Raw genomic sequence first — 18,961 nt, forward strand, 5'->3', positions numbered from 1 at the left:
CTAAATCTTCAAGGTGTTGCATATTTGGGAGACATGCCTACTTCTCCCCACTGTTTCTGTGAATTGCTTATCCAGTTTCTTCCTAATCCTTTCTAACCTCTGATTCTTATGCAATATTTTATATGCTCCAATTCCTTTATTGGCAGCTTCTGTTCTAGATTCTACTAAACTGTACTAGTGCTGGCCTTTTGTTTAGGACCCCCTGTTTCTTTGGCTTCCCTATCAAGGATTGTGTATATGCAATCTCTAACTTGCAGTCCAAATTCTTGGCATTTTCCTGTTTCTCTAGTAATTTGCTCCCAACGTCTTGGTTCCTTTGTCAGCTTTATCCAATAAATTCTAACCTCATTGTCTATTTGTAATTGCATTTCTCCCCATCAGAATCTCCTTTCTTAGGATGTTCTGCAACTTTAGAGAATCTGATTATTCTCCTTGAAGGCCTGTGTCCAAAATCCATCTTTGTTTGACTTTCCCGTTTCATCATTCCTTTCCACTATGGGTTAGTTTTCTGCTTGTCCTATGTGTAGGAGCCTTAACTGTAGTTCTGAAATTCCCCTTCAGATTGGGTAATCCCAGTCTGCCCTGTTGCTGGAAGAAATTTTTATATAAAACTTGCCATAACAGATGTACTGTCACTGCTGCAGTATTGACTATAGGGATTCCCTGCTGCAGAAGCCTGATGTCAGGCTAGTCTTAAGCCTTTTGAATTTAAAGGGTATGCCAAATGTCACCATACACACCCTGTGTAACATGGGGCATAAAGGTTGATGTTCACACTTACCAAAAACAGCTTTATTCCCCCCAGGAGGAACAGCAGTTAAAGGAGCAGAGGTAATGTGTACATCCAAGAACTACAGGGATGGGAGAGAATACTACAGCAGTGAAGGGGATGGGAGGGAATACTGCAGCAGTGAATATAATTACCTCCTGCCTTTACAGCAACATTGACAATTGTACTATGTCCTTGCATTCGCTGCTGCAGTATTGACTATATAGGAGAGTGCCAAAGCTCAAGAAAACTAAATAAGGAGGCAGAATCCCCTTAAAACAAGATCTGAACTAGCCCTAGCTCTGGAGAGTGCATCCAATTTATAGTGCTTTGTAGAGGTATGCACAGAAATCCAGGTAACTTGTAAGGATAGAATTGGTGTCCAAGCCTTTGAAAAGCTCCAGAAGCCACAGCTGTAGCAGAATGTTCCTTAATTGAAAGCGCTCTTGCCATGAAAAGTGTAACAAAGGAAATAGCCTTGGAAATCTGGGAAGAAATGGTCTGCTTGGTTACAGCAAGCCCCAGAGATCTAGGATGAATGACTCAAAATCTGATCAGGTGTTTTGGAATGACCAATGCTATGTCCAAAGTATACAGCACCCTCTCACCCACAGTTAGCAGAGGGGGAGAAAGTAGGCAGATTAATGGACCAAATATTACAAGGAAGCTGAAGCAGTAGGCTATTTAGCCTAGTCACTCTTCATGTCAGTTGAAGCATGAACAGATGGGGATGAGAGATCCCTTGTCTTGTGATTAGATCTAGCCTGTGAGGTAACTTGTGGTGATTGGTTCCCTCTTCTGCATGTAGCCAGGGGCAGTTTTGTGTTTAAGGCAAGATTTTAGGAGTGTTCTGAATTTTGAACAGGACTTTTGGAAAGAGGAGAGAATGCACAAGCATCCCCTTCCAGGAGAATGGTGTCCACCTTACATCCCAGAGGACCTGGGACTCTGGCACAAAACAGAGGAAGGTTTCTTCAGAGGGGAGGCAAAAATCCACTTGGGTATACCCCACTGGTGAATATCCAGGTTCCCATCCCTGGGAATCCATTTATGGGCCTAAGTTAAGGACCTGCTCAGTGTCTGCCACAATGTTCTGATCCAGAAGAGATATAAACTGCCTGAAAAGTCCCTTGACAGCAAGATGCCATACAGAAGTGCCAACTGGCAAATATCTTCCTCCCTATTTGATGTACCCACATCCCTGTAGTGCTCTCTGAATACATAGAGGTCCTGGAGCAGACAAAGGCCTGAAGAGCCAGTAGAAGAACTCTCAGATATTGATGTGCTCCTGACAAGTTGACCACACCCCTGTACCTGTAGGGAGCCAAAGGTCATACCATCCCATATCTGCATCTGTGGAGAGGAGGGGGATGAAAAGGGATCCCTGGGTTCAACATATGCAAAGACATCAGAATGTGGAGAAGCATCCTTGAGATCCAGAGACTTTGTGTAGACATGAGGGAGCAAGAGATGAAACATAATCTGAAGGGACAGCATCCAAAAGGAAGCTACTTTTTTAGAACAGTGTTAAGATGAGAGAGATCTAGAATAGGTCTCGCCATGAAGTACCCTTGACAAATGGCAAAACCAAGTGATTTTGAAGCAAAGCCACAAGAGGGACGAATGGTCACACAGCAGCTGGCTTGTCAAGAAAGGAAGGATTTGGAGTTGCTGAAAATGTTGTAGCCATATTAGTCCATTTACCACTTTTTTTTAGGATGGGATTGCCTATGAACAAAGCAGACTTAACAGGGTAGCTTCTCTGAAATTTATGCACATGAGACTTGCATCTTAAGTTTCTGTAAGGCCTTGCCCTTATCCTGAAGGGACTTTAACAGCAGTAGCTTCCCCAGACAGTTTAGAATCCCAAGGAGCATCCATCAACTTCTCTAAGCCTAAGCAGAGAACCTCCTAATCACTGAACCAAAAATAGCAGCCCTAAAAGAGGCATCTACTGCATCATAACTACATGTAACAATGACAACTTGAGAGGTAAGTCCCTAGTGAGGAGAAGTTTACCCTTGGTCTGGAAAATCAGTTGACTGGCCTGAGAGCCAATTGTACATAGGACATATGGGTCTGCTGCCTTCCCTTTTAGGGACACTAATTCTCAGAAGTGCAAACCTGTTTGCCCAGCCTGTCCATAGTTCTGGCCTTGTCAGAAGGAAGTAACCTGGACAAAGGAAGCAACTGAGGCTGCTTATTGGAAGCCATGGACACTACTGAAGGGTCAGCAGTAGTTTTTTTTGTGTATAAAACAAACCCGCGGAGACATTGGGTGTCTGAGAGGCGGAGACATTGGGTGTCTGAGAGGCGGAGACATTGGGTGTCTGAGAGGCGGAGACATTGGGTGTCTGAGAGGCGGAGACATTGGGTGTCTGAGAGGCGGAGACATTGGGTGTCTGAGAGGCGGAGACATTGGGTGTCTGAGAGGCGGAGACATTGGGTGTCTGAGAGGCGGAGACATTGGGTGTCTGAGAGGCGGAGACATTGGGTGTCTGAGAGGCGGAGACATTGGGTGTCTGAGAGGCGGAGACATTGGGTGTCTGAGAGGCGGAGACATTGGGTGTCTGAGAGGCGGAGACATTGGGTGTCTGAGAGGCATTTAAGACCTACAGTAATGCAGCAAAGACGGGAATAGCTGCAGGTTTGAGTCCAGTTGCAACAACTTATGGATATTGGAGACCCAAATACAATCCTACAAAAATCCATCCTAGTCCCCAAGGAAACTTGTTCAAAAACTTATAAAGGCTAAAGATTCCTCCTCTGACCCGTAGTTCAAAGAATAAGCTTTAATAGAATGTTTGTTTGGCTGGTAAGGGGTCACCAGAGCAGAACGTCAGTCTGCTAATGATTGGCAGGAGATTTTTAAGAAACTCTTGAGGTGCCACCTCGATGCCCAACCTTCAAAGGCATGCCCATTTTACACATTTCTTTTGAATGCTACCCAACCACGAGGAGGACATGCAGACTCAATACAGAAGGCACTGCCAAGCTGAGAATTAACAGGAGAACCTCTTGCTGTGAGAACAACGCTACTGCCATACCGCCACAACAGCAATGAGCTTTAATATAATAAGGTGAGGATTTGTCAGCAGAGCCCAACTTCCTCAGAATCCTGGTCTCTAGGCCTTTTTAAGAGTAGAGGAGCAAGAACTAAAACCCCATGAGGAGGCTTTAAGGATATTAATTCTAAAAATAACCCATGAGTAAAAGCTTGCCACTCCCTAGAAGCAGAAGAAACTTGTTTTCCTTTTAAGGGAATGTCCTTGGACGGCTCAGATCCAGGACAATAGTTGAACTGTAGCACGAACTTTGTCAGCTAGGTATTGTGGGACTCCCCTAGGCCCTTCAAAAATCAACTGTGGTTCCCTCTGTGTTAAAGACTGATGCTTGCAAAGCCTCTTCAAAATGTTCTGCCAGCTGGATCCTCAACCAGCCTCCATGGTCGTAGCTGAGAAGTCTGACCTCACAGCCAGGTGAGCCTCCAGGTTTGTAACAACCTCTGAAACACCTGGCAGAGGCTGGACAGTGGAAGATTCCATTTGTACCTTTCACCTTCCCTAACTGCTGATCCTTGGGGCAGGAGATTGCTTCCCTAATACCTTTAGTAGCCTAAGATGCTTGTTCTCAACATACAAGGAAAGGGCGGGGAACACTACTGAAAATGTTTTTTGGAACAAATGCCTAACAAATAGAACATGTATGGTCATGAGAAGCACTTGAGCAAAAACACTGCAGGCTCAATGGAGAATGTCTCCCACACTGGCATTAACCATTCATGGATGACATGCACCTCAAGGAGCACACAAAAAAGAAGCAATACTAGTGGGGCACTTGCAAAAACAGATGAAGGAAGTTGCTGGAGAACAAATATGCAGTCAACTGGCAGAAAGCAGATGCAGGTAAATGGACAAAGGGTGAAAAGGTGTTGTGGCAGAAAGGTCTCTTTTTTATAAGAATGAACATCTTCATTGTGAAAGGTGTATATGGTGGCATCATTTTTAAATTCAGAAGTCTTTGGAAGACTAAACTTTAAGATTCCATGGCAGGGAATCTCTAGATGAATACTGCAGCAGTGAATGCAAGGGCATTTATCCCACTTGACTGTTGCATTCTACCTTCCCTGATAGTCCTTCAGCTCTTTATTGCTGTCCACAACTTCTTGGGTTGATGAAAATATGCCTGACCTGTAAGACTAAAGGGACTAAAACATGACTGCTAGTATCTTACTATGCATATAGTCCCCACATCCTTGGCTGCTATACCAGAATCCTTTTTAATCAATACTGCTGTCCTATAAATATGGATATTGCTGAAACAATTCATGTTGTACATAATTTATTTCTATTGCCTTTGTTTTAATTTCATTAACTGTATCAAAGATTTGAAAGCTTCCAAATGTCCCACAATACTGTCTGATAAAGGATATAAATGGTATAGCAGTCAAAAAAAAGATGGTTTTGTTGCAGATAAAATCTGCAACAAAACCCAGAGTCCCTTATTTTCTTTGCCACTGGTTCCAAATGCAAATTAACAAAGGGGAAAGAGTATGCCCCCTGCCTGGTTCCTCTGCTCAAGCAAACTATGCTTCCTTTGCTGCCCTCAAATTCTTAGCTTAATTTGTCAAATTATTTCTCTGCATAAAGACCCACCAACAATAGCAGCATTTTTTTACTTTATGCTTCCCTCTGGATCAGTGTTCTGTTAATGTCAAATGTCTTCCTCCACAAAACCACATTGATCATATATAAAGTTTGACGTTACTTCAGCATTCCTTTGTTCATTATAGACATTAACACTTTATATAATGGTTTTAGTTTTGAAATGGGCCTTACGAATCTGGATCTGTTGGATTCTTTTTGGCTAGAATTGCCACCACTGCTTTCTTACAGGACGTTGGGACTTGACTGTTGAACAAAACTTTCTGTATCTTAATTTTCCCTCCTAGCTTCCAAACATCCACAGGCATGCAGTCTTAATCCTAGGGACTCTCCTGTAGGTGTGTTATACAGGACAGTGTTTTAATCTTCTACCCATTTGTAATTGTGCCTCTAACCTTGGCATAGTTGATTCTTCCACAAATATTTCCATTTTTCTTTCAATTTCTGTCTTGATGCACTTCCACTGAATTTCCAAAATATTTCTAATACTGCTACAGGATCTTGCCTGCCATATGAGCTCACTAAGCTTGGTGACGGCCCTTTCTACTTTCTGTTGCCTGAGTTGTGCTAGGTTTGTGCTGTAGTGTTATGTTGCTTAATGGCAATCTTAACTTGTGTATGTTCATAGGTTAGTACTAGGCTAACTGTTATGAGCCATTTTAAGCCTAGCCAGTTACGCCATGAGAATCCAACCTTGTACTGTCTGTAAGGTGAACACCTTGACCATTATACCAGCCTCTCAACCCTGTCAAGGGTAATCCCTTATTTTTGGCTGGGTATTCTGCAGAAGCTTTGGGGGGAAGGCATAAATGTGTAGAATGTCTTAGTGCTTTTAAGATTTTTTTGCAAAACAGTTGGTGGTGCAATGCAGCTGCCAAGTACTTCATTTTTTCTTGACTAAGGAATGTAGCCATATATTCCTGTCACTAAAGCAGTCATTTGGGCAGCTGTGTGCACAGTGGAGAACACCGCTACTGTCTCCAGTTGTATACTGGCCTTTTGCCTGCATCATGAAGGATCCCCCTACATGTGAACTTGTGCAGAAGCAAATTCAAATTCCTACTGTAAGGGTGAGTTCAGTTCACGAACACCTTTACTTATACCACTCGGGCTGGCAATGCCTGTGGTAATCAAAACTTTTGAAAAGTTTACCACATGGTATGTTAAGTTTAGGCCCAAACTGCTTTCAACCAGGACTCCTCTAGGAACCAGTGTCCACTAAGACACTTGATATGCCTTGCACAAGTGGATGTAATTTACCAGCTTTGAAATTTCATCATACAAAAAAGCTTAATGTGTTGCAGTACAGCTGCTCCTATCCGCAGGCTCTTGGCAATCTGTCTAGCCAAGAATAACTGACCACTTACTGCATGGGCAATTGTGTTGGTGCAAGCCTGATAGCCTGCTGCCTTGCCAAACCACTCTAAGATTGGCCAAGATTCTCACTTGCATTATGCATGTCTTTGCAGTGCCATAGTCTAGTGAAGATGTCACAGCACATGTGATTTAACATTGCTTCTGCCAAAGATGGTATTCTTACATCAGATAAGGCAGCAAATGCTGTTTACTTACCCTGGTCGGTAAACTACTGTGGATCCTCCCCATATAGATAACTTTTAGGTTGCAACCTTTCACAAAAGCTACCAAACCCCTGCCTTTCTCCACCCTGTTGCATACTCTTCAATGTAAATGGGTTTCCTAGCTTTGTCATAGCTGATTTAATCATCTCAGAAAATGGTCTGGCAATAACTCATTTGTCCACACTACCTGATTGAGCTCTAGATTTGCTAAAGGGTGCAAACCTAGATTACAGCACAGTTTGAAGGTCTGGTCAGCTTGTAACTGTACACATGTTCCTCCTCATGACCATGTCTGTTAAAACCGGCTACTTGAAGGTCAATGATATCTGTCCATTTCTCAAATGGAAATTTCACCTGGAGCCATTGCAAAAGCTGCAGAGGGTCAGTTGTAAGTGAGCTGCTCTAGTAACCCAGCAGTGAAGGCAATTAACTGGTCTAGCCCCACCCCTAGGTGGGTGATGAGGAACTGAATCAGTGGGCCAAAATTAATGAGACTGCTGGTTACTTGGTGAACCCAGTGGCCCCCTGTTTAAGGAAAGAAGTCCCTGGTTTGAGGGATGAAAAGTTTTCTTAAATAAAGGTGGGTTATTTAAAGTTCTCAGATCATGCTTTGGTTTTTAGACTTTGCATGTTACCATTCATTGTTTTTTTTCTGGGTCCTCCATTAACTTTTTTAATCAACCAATTTTGTTGGTAATTGCAAGAAACTTTGCATTTTAACTTTAATATTTATGTTGGACATCTCTGTCTTGCACCAGACTTGCTGTGCCTCCAACTTGGATTGAATGTGTTCTAGACTTTGCTGAAAGCATGTCTTGTGCATACATTAGCACTATTCTCAGATTCATCCTGTTCAGCCACCTTGCTGCTTTGTCTTTAACTTTCAGCCCTTTAAAATATACTCCACAACACTTGTGTGGTACAGGGTCACAGACCTCAGATTAGTAAGCAAGTAAGGCTGAGGGAATCTTCTAGATTTCAGGAAGCAGGACAGCGTCATTTTCCCCAGGATCTTTGGAAAAAGTTCTGTACTTCAGCAAGCTGTTTTCAGTTACAGCTATAGATGTAAAACTATTTCAAAGAATTGAGCAGCTGTTTAACGGACTTAATGAGGGGATGGTCTACCTGGCTTTAGTTGTCTGTAGAGCTGAGAGCAGGCAAAATGGTCTTCCTTGGGGAATGCTACTTCTGCACTGATAGCTGTTAACCTGCTCTCCTGAGTTTTACTTGGTAGCAGTCCTAAAATAGCACTTGCGCTGGCAAAGCTCAGCAATACAGGCCAATGTAAAAGGGTTGTACAACAAGGAACTGTTAGTGATGTATATCTCATATTAGTCGGTGCATGGTGTAAAGCCATATCTGTTTGTATCCAGCAGATAGATCACTTGTAAAATATTTACCACATCACTCAGCTTTTAGTCCCATCAAATATTCTCCTGGAAATTCTCAACTAGTTTTGGCAAACTATTGGCAAGTTAGGTGTAGTATCCACACCCTAATAAAGGTCTAGCTGGCCACCCAACAAACCTCTGGTAGAAAATGTCTCCACTCAAATCAAAACATTTTAAACTACAGGACTTGTACTGAAATGACTATCCTGGACTTTGGCTTTATCAATTTGATATAAGGTAGCTCTTCTGCTTCAATGGGTGTTAAAGCTTTTGGATGTCCTGAATACTTGCTTGTGAGATGGTACCATTTGATCAAACAACTAGGGGTGCTGGGCTTCTCTATCAAAGATACCTTATCTACAGATTCTTGGAATTACACGAAAATCTAATGTAGGTGGAATTTTTTTAAGGCTAGGTTAGGATCTAATAAAGATGAGAGAATGTGATGGGAAGGAAGTATCAAAGGTTTAACAGGACTATATACTAGAGATGAAGCTGTAGTAGCTGTAAAGGCAAAACTCAAGCTCATTTTGGTAGCCCATCTGCCTGGTTGCCATTTATGGCTGCCAAAACTCCATGATGTGTATCAGTGTTGCCTTTGGCAGGGAGGCAAACATTAAACACCTTCAAAGGTTATGCAGAGTGCAAGAGGCCCACCTGTGTTGGTGCCAGCAGAGAAGGCCTTCATTAGCTGGGACTGGGTAGAGCAATAGCAGCACTCCGTTTCTAATGGAATGGAGTTAATTGTGAAATATGTATGAAGGGTTGGAGGCTTGGAGATGTTGAGCAAACCCATTGGGCAGGGGTGTCCCCTTAGTTGTACACCAAGCTAATCACTAGGGCTTGTATACATTTGCCTTGTACTTGGTACTTTTTATTTGGATTTGTGTGGTCCCTTCAAGTTCAAGGGTGTAACTGGTGTGGTACTCCAGCTTCATTTGCAGATACAAGACTCCATTTTATGCATTTAAATACAGGCTATGCCTGAGCCAGCTGAGGCTGGCATGTCCACTGGGAGGTCACTTCTTAGTATGGAAGGTTACAAAAGCTCTTCCAGGAGGAACATGTAGTAATGCGTATGCACCTGCTCTCTTGCTGTAGGGGCAAGATTATACAGTAGTTGGTGTGGTTTCTGTGGAGAAGACTGAACATTGAGGCCTTCAAAATGGCTGTCTCCTCAGTTGTGGCCAGTGAAGGCTAAATGAGTTCTAAAGGTTACTTGTACCAAGTAGAGTATGTTGAGCAATACTAATTTTAAAGGGAGACTAAAGACTGCACTCAATTCTCACAGGAATCAACCAGTGTAGTAGTATGGACCTTGTACAGTGTGCAAACATATTTGGGGTGGGGGGATGGGAATTGGCTGCTTGCACTGGGGTGGCATAGTTGTGTATACAACCACCCTGTGATGGAAAAGATTTGATGGGACTGGGGTGTAAATGTACTTTAACAAGAACATCCACCCTGTTTTTTCTGCAATTGCATGCCAATGGATAGCAAGTCGTCATGCTTTTCAAATTTCCTTACCCAGTTAAATGGACACTTTTTTTATGCTAATGCAGATGAGCTACCAGAGTATTTGTTCTACTTGTGCATTTGTAGGCTAAAGAACTTCAAGAATGGTTATGGTTCAATGATGGCTGAGGATAAAGGGAAAGACTAAACTGAGGCTGGATCAACAATAAGATACAAGCAGTAAATGTTTGGCCGTCTTGGTTTTAGATCGGGCATATCTTCTCAACCAGGGAAGTGGTGGTAGACTAGAGATGAATTTGCAAGGGGAAGAGGGCAAGAGATTAGGATAGCTTCTACCAACAGACCAAGGTAGTTTAAGATTTCCTGATTCTAAGATGTACTTGGAACTAAGGATTGCGTAACAAGCACTTTATAAGTGAAGGTGGAAATGAATAAGGGGTGGGGGTAGATAAGAGAGGTTTTGTATGCAGGCCTTTAGTTCTAATGCTAGATATTGCCAATGCCAAAGTAGCTTTCTGGCAAGTCATCCTTCCTCAAGGATTAAGGGCTTGGCCTTCCCTTCTAAAGGAAAATGGGAGGAATTGGTATTGGCTGCAAACATTTATTTCATAACATCTGTCAAATCTGTGCTTACAAGATCCCTGCATAAATGGAACATAGTACAGTTGCACACTAACTTTGGTCATTTCTAGTGTTAACATAGCCTGAATGTCTTGTGTTGGATAGCTGCTTTAACTACTCCACTGTCCAAGGAGTAGTGGATAGTTGATGCTTCAAAAATATTTTGAGCTTATGTAATGTGGCTGCACTCTGCAGGTCAGAGGCAGGCTGGCAGCTGTAGGTATATGGAAATTAAAACTACAAAGTTGGAAATCAACTTTTGAATCCTTGTGAGGAGTGGTGGTGTGTTCCAGTCCTCCCAAAGAACCCTTAGGAATGAGGTAAAGGTTTTGTTTGTAGCCTCCAAGAGATGCTAAACCCTTAATGTTGGTCTCTGAAAAGAGTTCCCAGAGGAACAATGGACTTGTCTCTTACCATTCTTTACACAGAAGGTAGTGAAAGACACTAGCAAGTTGTCTAACGTTTAACTCTAGAATCTAGATTTATGGGAGAAAAGTTTGATTGTTGCAGTTGAGAGGGGTTTTCAGTTAAGAGGTTGAGAGGCTAAGGGACATGGGAGTCCAGAAGTTGATGGTGGCAGGATGTTTAAGGGGCAGGGCACACTCCCCCCCCCCCCCCCCCCCAAGGAAAGTGGTTCTGTAGGTGTTAAACAGGATTGTGTGACTTGCATTACATCTTGTAATACAGATGCCCCCAGTTTAGAGGTGCTGCAGGCTTTCTTTGAAAGCCTTCAAAGGGAACAGACTAAGACTGCAAAAGTAACCATACTTCTAGCTGGTGTGCCATGAAGTGTTGGAATGGCATGGAACACTTGTATACATCCCAGGTCTGCTGCCATTTGGCTTACAGCAGTTATCTTGGGTGCCTGTGATGGATTAAGGATATGCCAGCTTAACCTGCAAAAAGGTTGAAGTCATACACAACGAACTTCTATTGGGGAATAGAAATTGAAAAGGCAATGGGTGTAACTTGCCATTGCCAACATGGTTGGAACATGAGGGATCTTCCAGGGTATCCTTTACTAACTGAAGGGTAAGACTTACAGAAGTAGGCAAACTGGTTCAAGCAGTGGGACTGGTGGCCTAGTATGAGGTCCAGTGGGCCAAAGTAAATTTTAAATGGCTAGCTACAAATATTGGATGTCTGAACTGCCATTGTAATGGCCTAGTATTGGTTTTGATTAACTTTTTTTTTCTTTCTTAGGCTGCCAGAGCTCTGGTGGTGCTGCGCAACTATGCAAATGTTGCTTCAGAAGCATCTTTTGAAACAAAGGTATATAGCAGATTTTCACTATCTTTGTAATATATCCAACTGTAACCCAGACTTTATCACCAAATCCATCTCTGGGATTGGTGACTGACTTGCATCAGCCTCAACATACTGTTAAACAAGCCATTCCTGTTCTGAATAGCACCCCAATATTTCATGAATGGGATACATGCTACATTCTTTAGAGCTTGTGTTTAGTAACTAGCTACAGTCTGGGTTGAAAGTGCTTTCTTCCCCTTTTAGGAGGGCACATAGATAACTATAGTGATCCATTTAAGGGTGGGAGGCTTAAAAAGCTTTAGGGTCTTGGCTGGGCTGCAGTCCTGTCGTGTACTAGTCCTGTTAAATTTTTTGCTGTTTTAGCAGATTTGAGTGCCTTTTTGTAAACTTAACTGGCAATTTTGGGGGTTAAGCTGAAGTTGTGTAGCCAGTTTCCTATTGCATGCACTCAAAGCACTTTGTTCCCAGTACTTTATAAAACTTTATTCTGATGTAACACCATGACTTTAGTGCTTCTGTAGACCTCATTGTTAGGACTTTTACCAGATCCCTTCCCTTCCATTTTGGAACACTGTTGCATATAACTGACTAAAATGCTTTCTCTTTTTTCAAAGAAATGTGATGGCTTTCTGCTTGAAGAGCTACCTCCCACTACAGCTGTGCTTACACGTGACCAGGGCCTTGCATACTACAGAAAAATGCAAACCATTCGCAGAATGGAGTTGAAAGCAGATCAACTCTACAAGCAAAAAATTATTAGAGGCTTTTGCCATTTGTATGATGGACAGGTAGGTGACAAAGCTAGGTTGTAGTAGGCTGAAGCAATTTGCATGTTAAGATAATTGAGTATTGTGAGTAATTTGTAAAAGGGAGGAGAAACTAATGGGAGCAGAACTGTGCTGCCTGATTCTGGGTAACTAGCTTGGATGTGTGCATTAGAGGTCCACACTTAAATCTGAATCCACTGCCTGATCCTTCACTGGGTAAGGGGGCTACATCCTTAGCAATTCTTGTCCTGCAAGAATGCCTTTGTCTAGTACTGTCTTGGCATGTCTCTGGCACACCAGTAATTTTTTTGAAGCATTTTGTAGAACTGAACTCCCCCTTCCTGCTTTATCAATAGGAAGCTTGCTGTGTTGGGATTGAAGCTGCTCTCAAACCAGAAGACCACTTGATAACATCCTATCGAGACCATGCCTTTACCTTCACTCGAGGGGTTCCTGTGAAGAACATCTTGGCTGAGCTTACAGGTTGGTACTAAGTTTGTGGGTATTGGCTGCCTAATGGTGGCCTGTATCGCTGTTCCACAGAGCAGCTTCAATAGTTGCCTAGCCCTGTACTTCAAGCAGTCTATTTTTTGATCAGTTACTGCCTATGACTGGGGGTGACCAAAGGCGGTGTGGTTGTGGTAATATTGGTGTTGCAGTAAACTGTCTGCACTTGGGTCTAAAACTAATGGCAGTTGCTTTGCTAAGCACACTTCCTTTTTAACATCAGAGTATTGTTCAAAGTACACACCTTGCCAGGAAGTGAATGTTGGCAGCTGATGCAAGCTTTCCATCCATTCTTCAGTTCTGATCAAAAGTACCACTTTCAAGACTCTAAACTTGTCGAAGTGAAGAAAAATTGTGCAATGTTGTCTTCACTCTATTTTTCCATGATAGAAACCCTTTACAAATAAAGGCATGCCCATTTGAAACTGCAAAGGAAGCTATTTCATGTGAGGTGAGCTAGTTTTCTACTGCAGATGAGCACCACTTTTATAAAACAAGTTCTGTAAGGGTACAAACTTTGTAAGGTGTTTGAGGACAAATGTAACTTGGCACTACTGTGCTATTCAAAATATTCAGAAAACCAGTGAGTAAATATGAAAGGTACCTTTTTTTTTTTTTTTGTTTTTTTTTGAGCCTTTTAAGTACTGATTGGATTTCCCCAACTTGATTTTATAAATTGCCTTTAAGATTAGCATGTTACTAGAATAATGGTCACTCATGCATTTCACAGTCTATGCACTCCCAAAAAATGGGGTAGGTGAGAACTTGTGGCTTTTGCACTGGCATTCTTAATTCTACCCTTGTAGATTTGTAGCTGCTCCTTTACATAGCTGAAACTAATCATTTTCTTGACATAGCCACTGGCAACCCCCCCCCCCCCGAAACTGACATAACATGCAAGTGCAAACCTGACTCGTTCTGCTATTGCATAGAAAATAGACATGATCGGCTAAAATTGTGGCATTTCTTTATAAACTTGAACCTACAAGTGCTTTCCAGCACACTTTTTTTCTAGACCTGTCTTTACATATTTACTGCTGGCAGTGTAGCAATTTCAAATGGCCTTGCTTTGTGGAAGGTTGTGGAACAGTGGAGAATGGGGCACTTTTGCATACCCACCTGGTGGAGTTGATTTTTATATAATTAGCAGAGGGATGGCACCCTGAATTTTTTAGGTGTTCCCCTTCCATAGTCTTGGTATTTGGATCCACTTTCTATATTTTAGATCAATGTTCTATTTGAGAGCTTGCTGTAGAAATTCAACAATCTGGTGTCTCTGCACACTTCTCTATCTAGTAGTAAAAATTCCAAGGACTATATTAGAGGCTTTTATAGCCTTTTTGCATCTGAAGCAGAGACCAATAACGAATGCAATTGTCCGTTCTTTGCTTGCAAAATTGTAAGCAGTAATGAGCACAATACAATGAAACGAGCTGCAACTTATCCTGTGTCATGGGGCATGCTACTCAACTCAGTTTACTTTAGACACTTCCACTACACTAAACTACTTGGACACTTGTAACTTATGCTGGGTTTGCATAAAATGCAGTGAATGTGAAATATAAAATCTAAAATTTCAACTGAGCAACTCCCTGATGGACAGAAAATAGGATATTGTATTGCAGCAGTCTGTTCATGACTACTCTTGTTTCACAGTTCATGATTTCTGGTTAATTTCTGTAATATGTGCATTTAAACTTCAGGACTGAGAATGCCCAATGTCACAATTCTCAGATGTTTCATAACTGAATATCTGGCAATCAGTTGGAATGTGGCTGTATAATAGTGCAAGCCAAGGTGGGGAGGCCTTTTTCTTGCCCAGAAACTTTGCATTCCCTTTAAAGCTTCTGTCTGATCTTTGAAGCAGCACATGCATTTGACCATTTGCCAAGTTAGTGATATATAGGGGCAGTTTCCTCCTTGTAGCTTTGTGCCTTCCATCTCTAGTGTAGAGCTTTTGGTTATGATGTCAACTCTCTGGCAAATTGCTGCTCTGTGCATGCTTCTAGCAGAAGGGTTTGGGGTGCAGTTCATAAGTGTGTATACCAAGTCATGTATGCTTTCTTCAGTCTTGTGTAATCTGTTTCACTTTCAGGCAGAAGAAGCGGATGTGCCAAGGGAAAAGGAGGATCCATGCACATGTATACCCGAAACTTCTATGGTGGCAATGGCATAGTGGGTGCTCAGGTAACTATTAAAGTGACTTTTTGCATCTGAAGCATGAGCCCCTCACTGACTCTCCAAGAGAAATCTTGAGTGGATGGGAGATCGTAAGTTTACCTCGGGGGTCACATCTGTGTCACTACTAGAGGCACAGTATTCTAAATCTCTTCTGTGCATTTTTGTACCATTTCATGGGGTGGCGAAATGGCTAGGCTTACAAATGCCCCAGGGCAGATAGCCTAGTACTAAACTATGAAACTATAGGTCTACATGGCTTAGTGACTGCTCTTGTATAACCTTCTAGCAAACTGACCCAAACATGTTTTTGTGGCAGGGTACCAAGTTCAGTTTATTGCGGTGATTGTGGATCTTGTAGGATCACTATTCATTCAGGCTTTGCATAGTCAGAACAAATCTAGACAGCTGAATATGAAGGAATACTTGTGTTGCTGAGTAAACATGCCAGTGCAGTAAATTGGCACAAGGAAACTAACTCCATTAACATGGGTGTTTTCTCTAGTGAGTTTTGTAACTGAGTATCAGTTTGTCCTCTTCCAGTGGGTTGGCCCAACATTCTTGAATATGTGGTGGGAGAGTTGGAATGCAAAAAGTCAGTTAAGGGGCTAAAAATTGCACCTTTTCTTTTGTAGGTGCCTCTAGGGGCAGGTGTTGCTTGGGCATGCAAGTATGCTGGCACAGGTGGAGTCTCCGTAGCATTGTATGGTGATGGTGCTGCCAATCAGGTAAGTATTAATGGATGCCATTGACAGGACTAAAGGGAGTTGCATCACTCTGTAGGAGTGGTACAGATGTGTGCTTAAGGTCTTGCCCAAAAGGCCGTAGAGTTCCATGGTGAGTTAAGTCTGATTAAAATTCTGGTACCTTTTGAAGATAAGGTAGTGCTGTCTGTAAAATTGTTTAACTTTAGATCTTTGTGTTCAGATGTTGGTCCTGAATGCTAGGACATTACTACTGCAGTCTGTGTTCCCAAAAGATTATGAAATATCAGGGCATACTCTTGTGTGTCTGTAGTTAAGCTGTGAATTAACTGGGTGGAAATGGCATTACTGTAATACTTAAGCTGTCGTTCAGTAGGGTCTACAGTCACAGCTGTTGCAGTAATTGCATTTTTTAAATGCATTGAAGTTGCTTGTGATTCACAACGTTTGGACTTGGTGTGGATGTTAAAGGGACCATTTCTTCTAGGGCCAGATCTTTGAGACCTATAACATGGCTGCATTGTGGAAGCTGCCTTGCATCTTTATTTGTGAGAACAACCGGTATGGAATGGGAACATCTGTTGAGAGAGCTGCAGCAAGCACAGATTACTACAAAAGAGGGGAATTCATTCCTGGTCTTAAAGTAAGTAACTATCTGGGGTGGGGTGTGCTGTGCTGGTCAAGTATTTTAACATTCATTTTTTTTTTTTTTAGTTGGACGGTATGGATGTTCTCTGTGTCAGAGAGGCAACAAAGTTTGCTGCAGAACATTGTAGAGCAGGAAAGGTAAGTGCAGATTTGGCAGTGTAGAAATGCTGAGTAGCAGCATTCCATGTTGGTGACCCACTGCTTTATACATGTACTTGTTACCTAGTATGGATATTGACTTAGGCAGGGAAAGTCTGAAATGGGAGGGGACAGCAAGTACTGTATGGCTAGAGGCTTTCTCCAGCAGAGATGGGGGTGGAGGGAGTAACCATATCAAAGGTAGTGAAATGATTGCTGAAGATGACGTGCAGTTGTGGATTTTGTGTATTGAACAATGCCACATCTCCCTCATTAGTAACTTGTACAACATATACATAGCTGTGCTCACTGCCAGAAGCCCAAAGCTTTTCTTTGAAGACATTCCTAATCTAAAAATGTAGAGGCCTGCATAGTTTAGAAAACATTTCAGTGTAGTGATTGGTGCTTAACTCTTTCCCCACCAAAATAATTGATGTCCATCTTCCTAAGGGACCAAATGAAATTTATTGAAAGGCAAGCAGAACAATTAACTCCACATTCCACGTATGTCATTGTCCGATGGAAGCATGGCAAACCACCCTCATTCCCCTCCCATGCGGTATGCATGAACAAACTTGAAGTTTTTTCTCTCTGAACTTACCCCAGGGGACTCTATCCTGCAGATACTCAAAGGCTCGGTCCCATGACATCCTGCATTTCTGCAAAAAATCACTAGTGTAAATGGGACCTGCTTGTGAAAAGGGTTCTCTAATAAAGCCTCACTTGTGGAACAGGTGTCCTTTGGATATAAAGCAGAGTGGCTACCTGACTTTGTGCAGCCTGGGGAAATGGGTGTGGAAACTAAACTTACCCTATTTACACCTTTAGACAAAATTGTGAAAGGTACTCAAGAATTGGTCTTGTGGTTAGGCTAAAAATGCTTATCCTGCTCAACCTGTTAGCCTATAGTTCCTGCCTCATGGTAGTGTAGAAGGTACACCAACTCGAAATTGTGCACAGGTGTTGTATTGTAGCCTTCGTACTGTTTGGACTTGCAACATCAAATTCTGTGACTGTATAGAAGCTTGCACGACTACTGCTTGTATAGCTGGAAATAAACTTGCTGTATTAAGGGTTTTCTGCCTATATTGAAAAATCTTAACACTGCTCTGGCCCACTGACAAAACAGCAAGGTTACTTCTGCAAATTTACATGAATGCTTCAAACTTCTGCAGTTAGTCAGCTGTATGAAGCAGATTAACCAGTAGCTTACAAGATTTGTGCCGTGTACTTCAAGACCCATTTCCCACTAAGGACCCTTGTGCTCTTCAAGGGAGGTCTGTAAAGCTGAAGGCCATGTACATTTGTGTATCTTAATATTTGCAATTTGCATGCTTCACCCCATACGTTCTTGGCGATTTTGCTATGCTGTGACTCTGTGAATGGTTACTCGAGCATTTTTAGTGGCTGGGTATGGCTTGCCAGCTTAGTGATGGTCACATTTGTTTGTGTTTTTTGAGTGTATGTTCAGTGCCATGTTTTCACAAATAGTGGCCACAATTGTACATGTAGGGCCAGAGTTGGTAGCAAGGTATGCTGTCAACTGGAATAGATGCTATAAACCTGGTGGAAAATAACTCTGGGTTTAGTGGGATTGGTCTTTAGTTGGCAAAGTACTTGTAATCATGTCGAAACATACTTTAAAGGTCATGATGGCATTTGTATTGGTTTACTGTAGTGTTACATTGGAGCTCCTCAACTTGCAATATCTCTTCCAATTGTAGGGACCTATCCTGATGGAACTGCAAACTTATCGTTTCCATGGTCACAGTATGAGTGATCCTGGCATCAGGTAAAACCTTTTGCTTTTTCTGTGAACACTGTAGTTCCAGACTTGGTGTTTAACATTTTTTAGAAAAGTGTAAACTACTCTACTCAAGGCTCTTCATGTTTTAGTTACCGTACAAGAGAAGAAATTCAAGAAGTAAAGAGAACAAGTGACCCAATCTCTCTGCTGAAAGAGAAAATGGTGAACAGCAACCTTGCCAGTGTTGAAGAACTTAAGGTATGTATTGCAGAACATCTGGGCCCATTTTTAATATTGTAAATGGGCCACCACTAGCAGGTGGATTACATTCCTCTACATGTTCTGGTCAGCTGCTTTCAGGATGACTTGTGGTGGTCACCACTTTTCCATGAAGTGGGATTTCATGGTAGATATTTTGATTATTTTGTCCCTTAAAGTTTACCTGGCCCTAAGTGCTTAATGTGTTCTTGCTTTGGGAGCCAGTTTGCATGGTTGGGTGACA

The 18,961-nt window shown here is 42.2% G+C and overlaps 1 protein-coding gene across 1 annotated transcript in view; it reads left to right on the top strand.

Annotated features, from left to right (window-relative positions):
• LOC122797331 (pyruvate dehydrogenase E1 component subunit alpha, mitochondrial-like) overlaps window positions 1–18,961 on the top strand; it is a 35,801-nt gene that overhangs the window by 15,619 nt on the left and 1,221 nt on the right. The window contains exons 2-10 of the mRNA XM_044066145.1: window positions 11,705–11,773; window positions 12,385–12,558; window positions 12,894–13,020; window positions 15,140–15,231; window positions 15,858–15,950; window positions 16,414–16,569; window positions 16,641–16,712; window positions 18,437–18,504; window positions 18,609–18,717. Of these exons, the coding sequence (XP_043922080.1) occupies window positions 11,705–11,773; window positions 12,385–12,558; window positions 12,894–13,020; window positions 15,140–15,231; window positions 15,858–15,950; window positions 16,414–16,569; window positions 16,641–16,712; window positions 18,437–18,504; window positions 18,609–18,717 (960 nt within the window). The remainder of the gene's footprint in view (window positions 1–11,704; window positions 11,774–12,384; window positions 12,559–12,893; window positions 13,021–15,139; window positions 15,232–15,857; window positions 15,951–16,413; window positions 16,570–16,640; window positions 16,713–18,436; window positions 18,505–18,608; window positions 18,718–18,961) is intronic.

Source organism: Protopterus annectens, chromosome 3.part0 (assembly GCF_019279795.1).
Source record: "Protopterus annectens isolate FY-2018-M chromosome 3.part0, PAN1.0, whole genome shotgun sequence".
NCBI classification, from domain to species: domain Eukaryota; kingdom Metazoa; phylum Chordata; order Ceratodontiformes; family Protopteridae; genus Protopterus; species Protopterus annectens.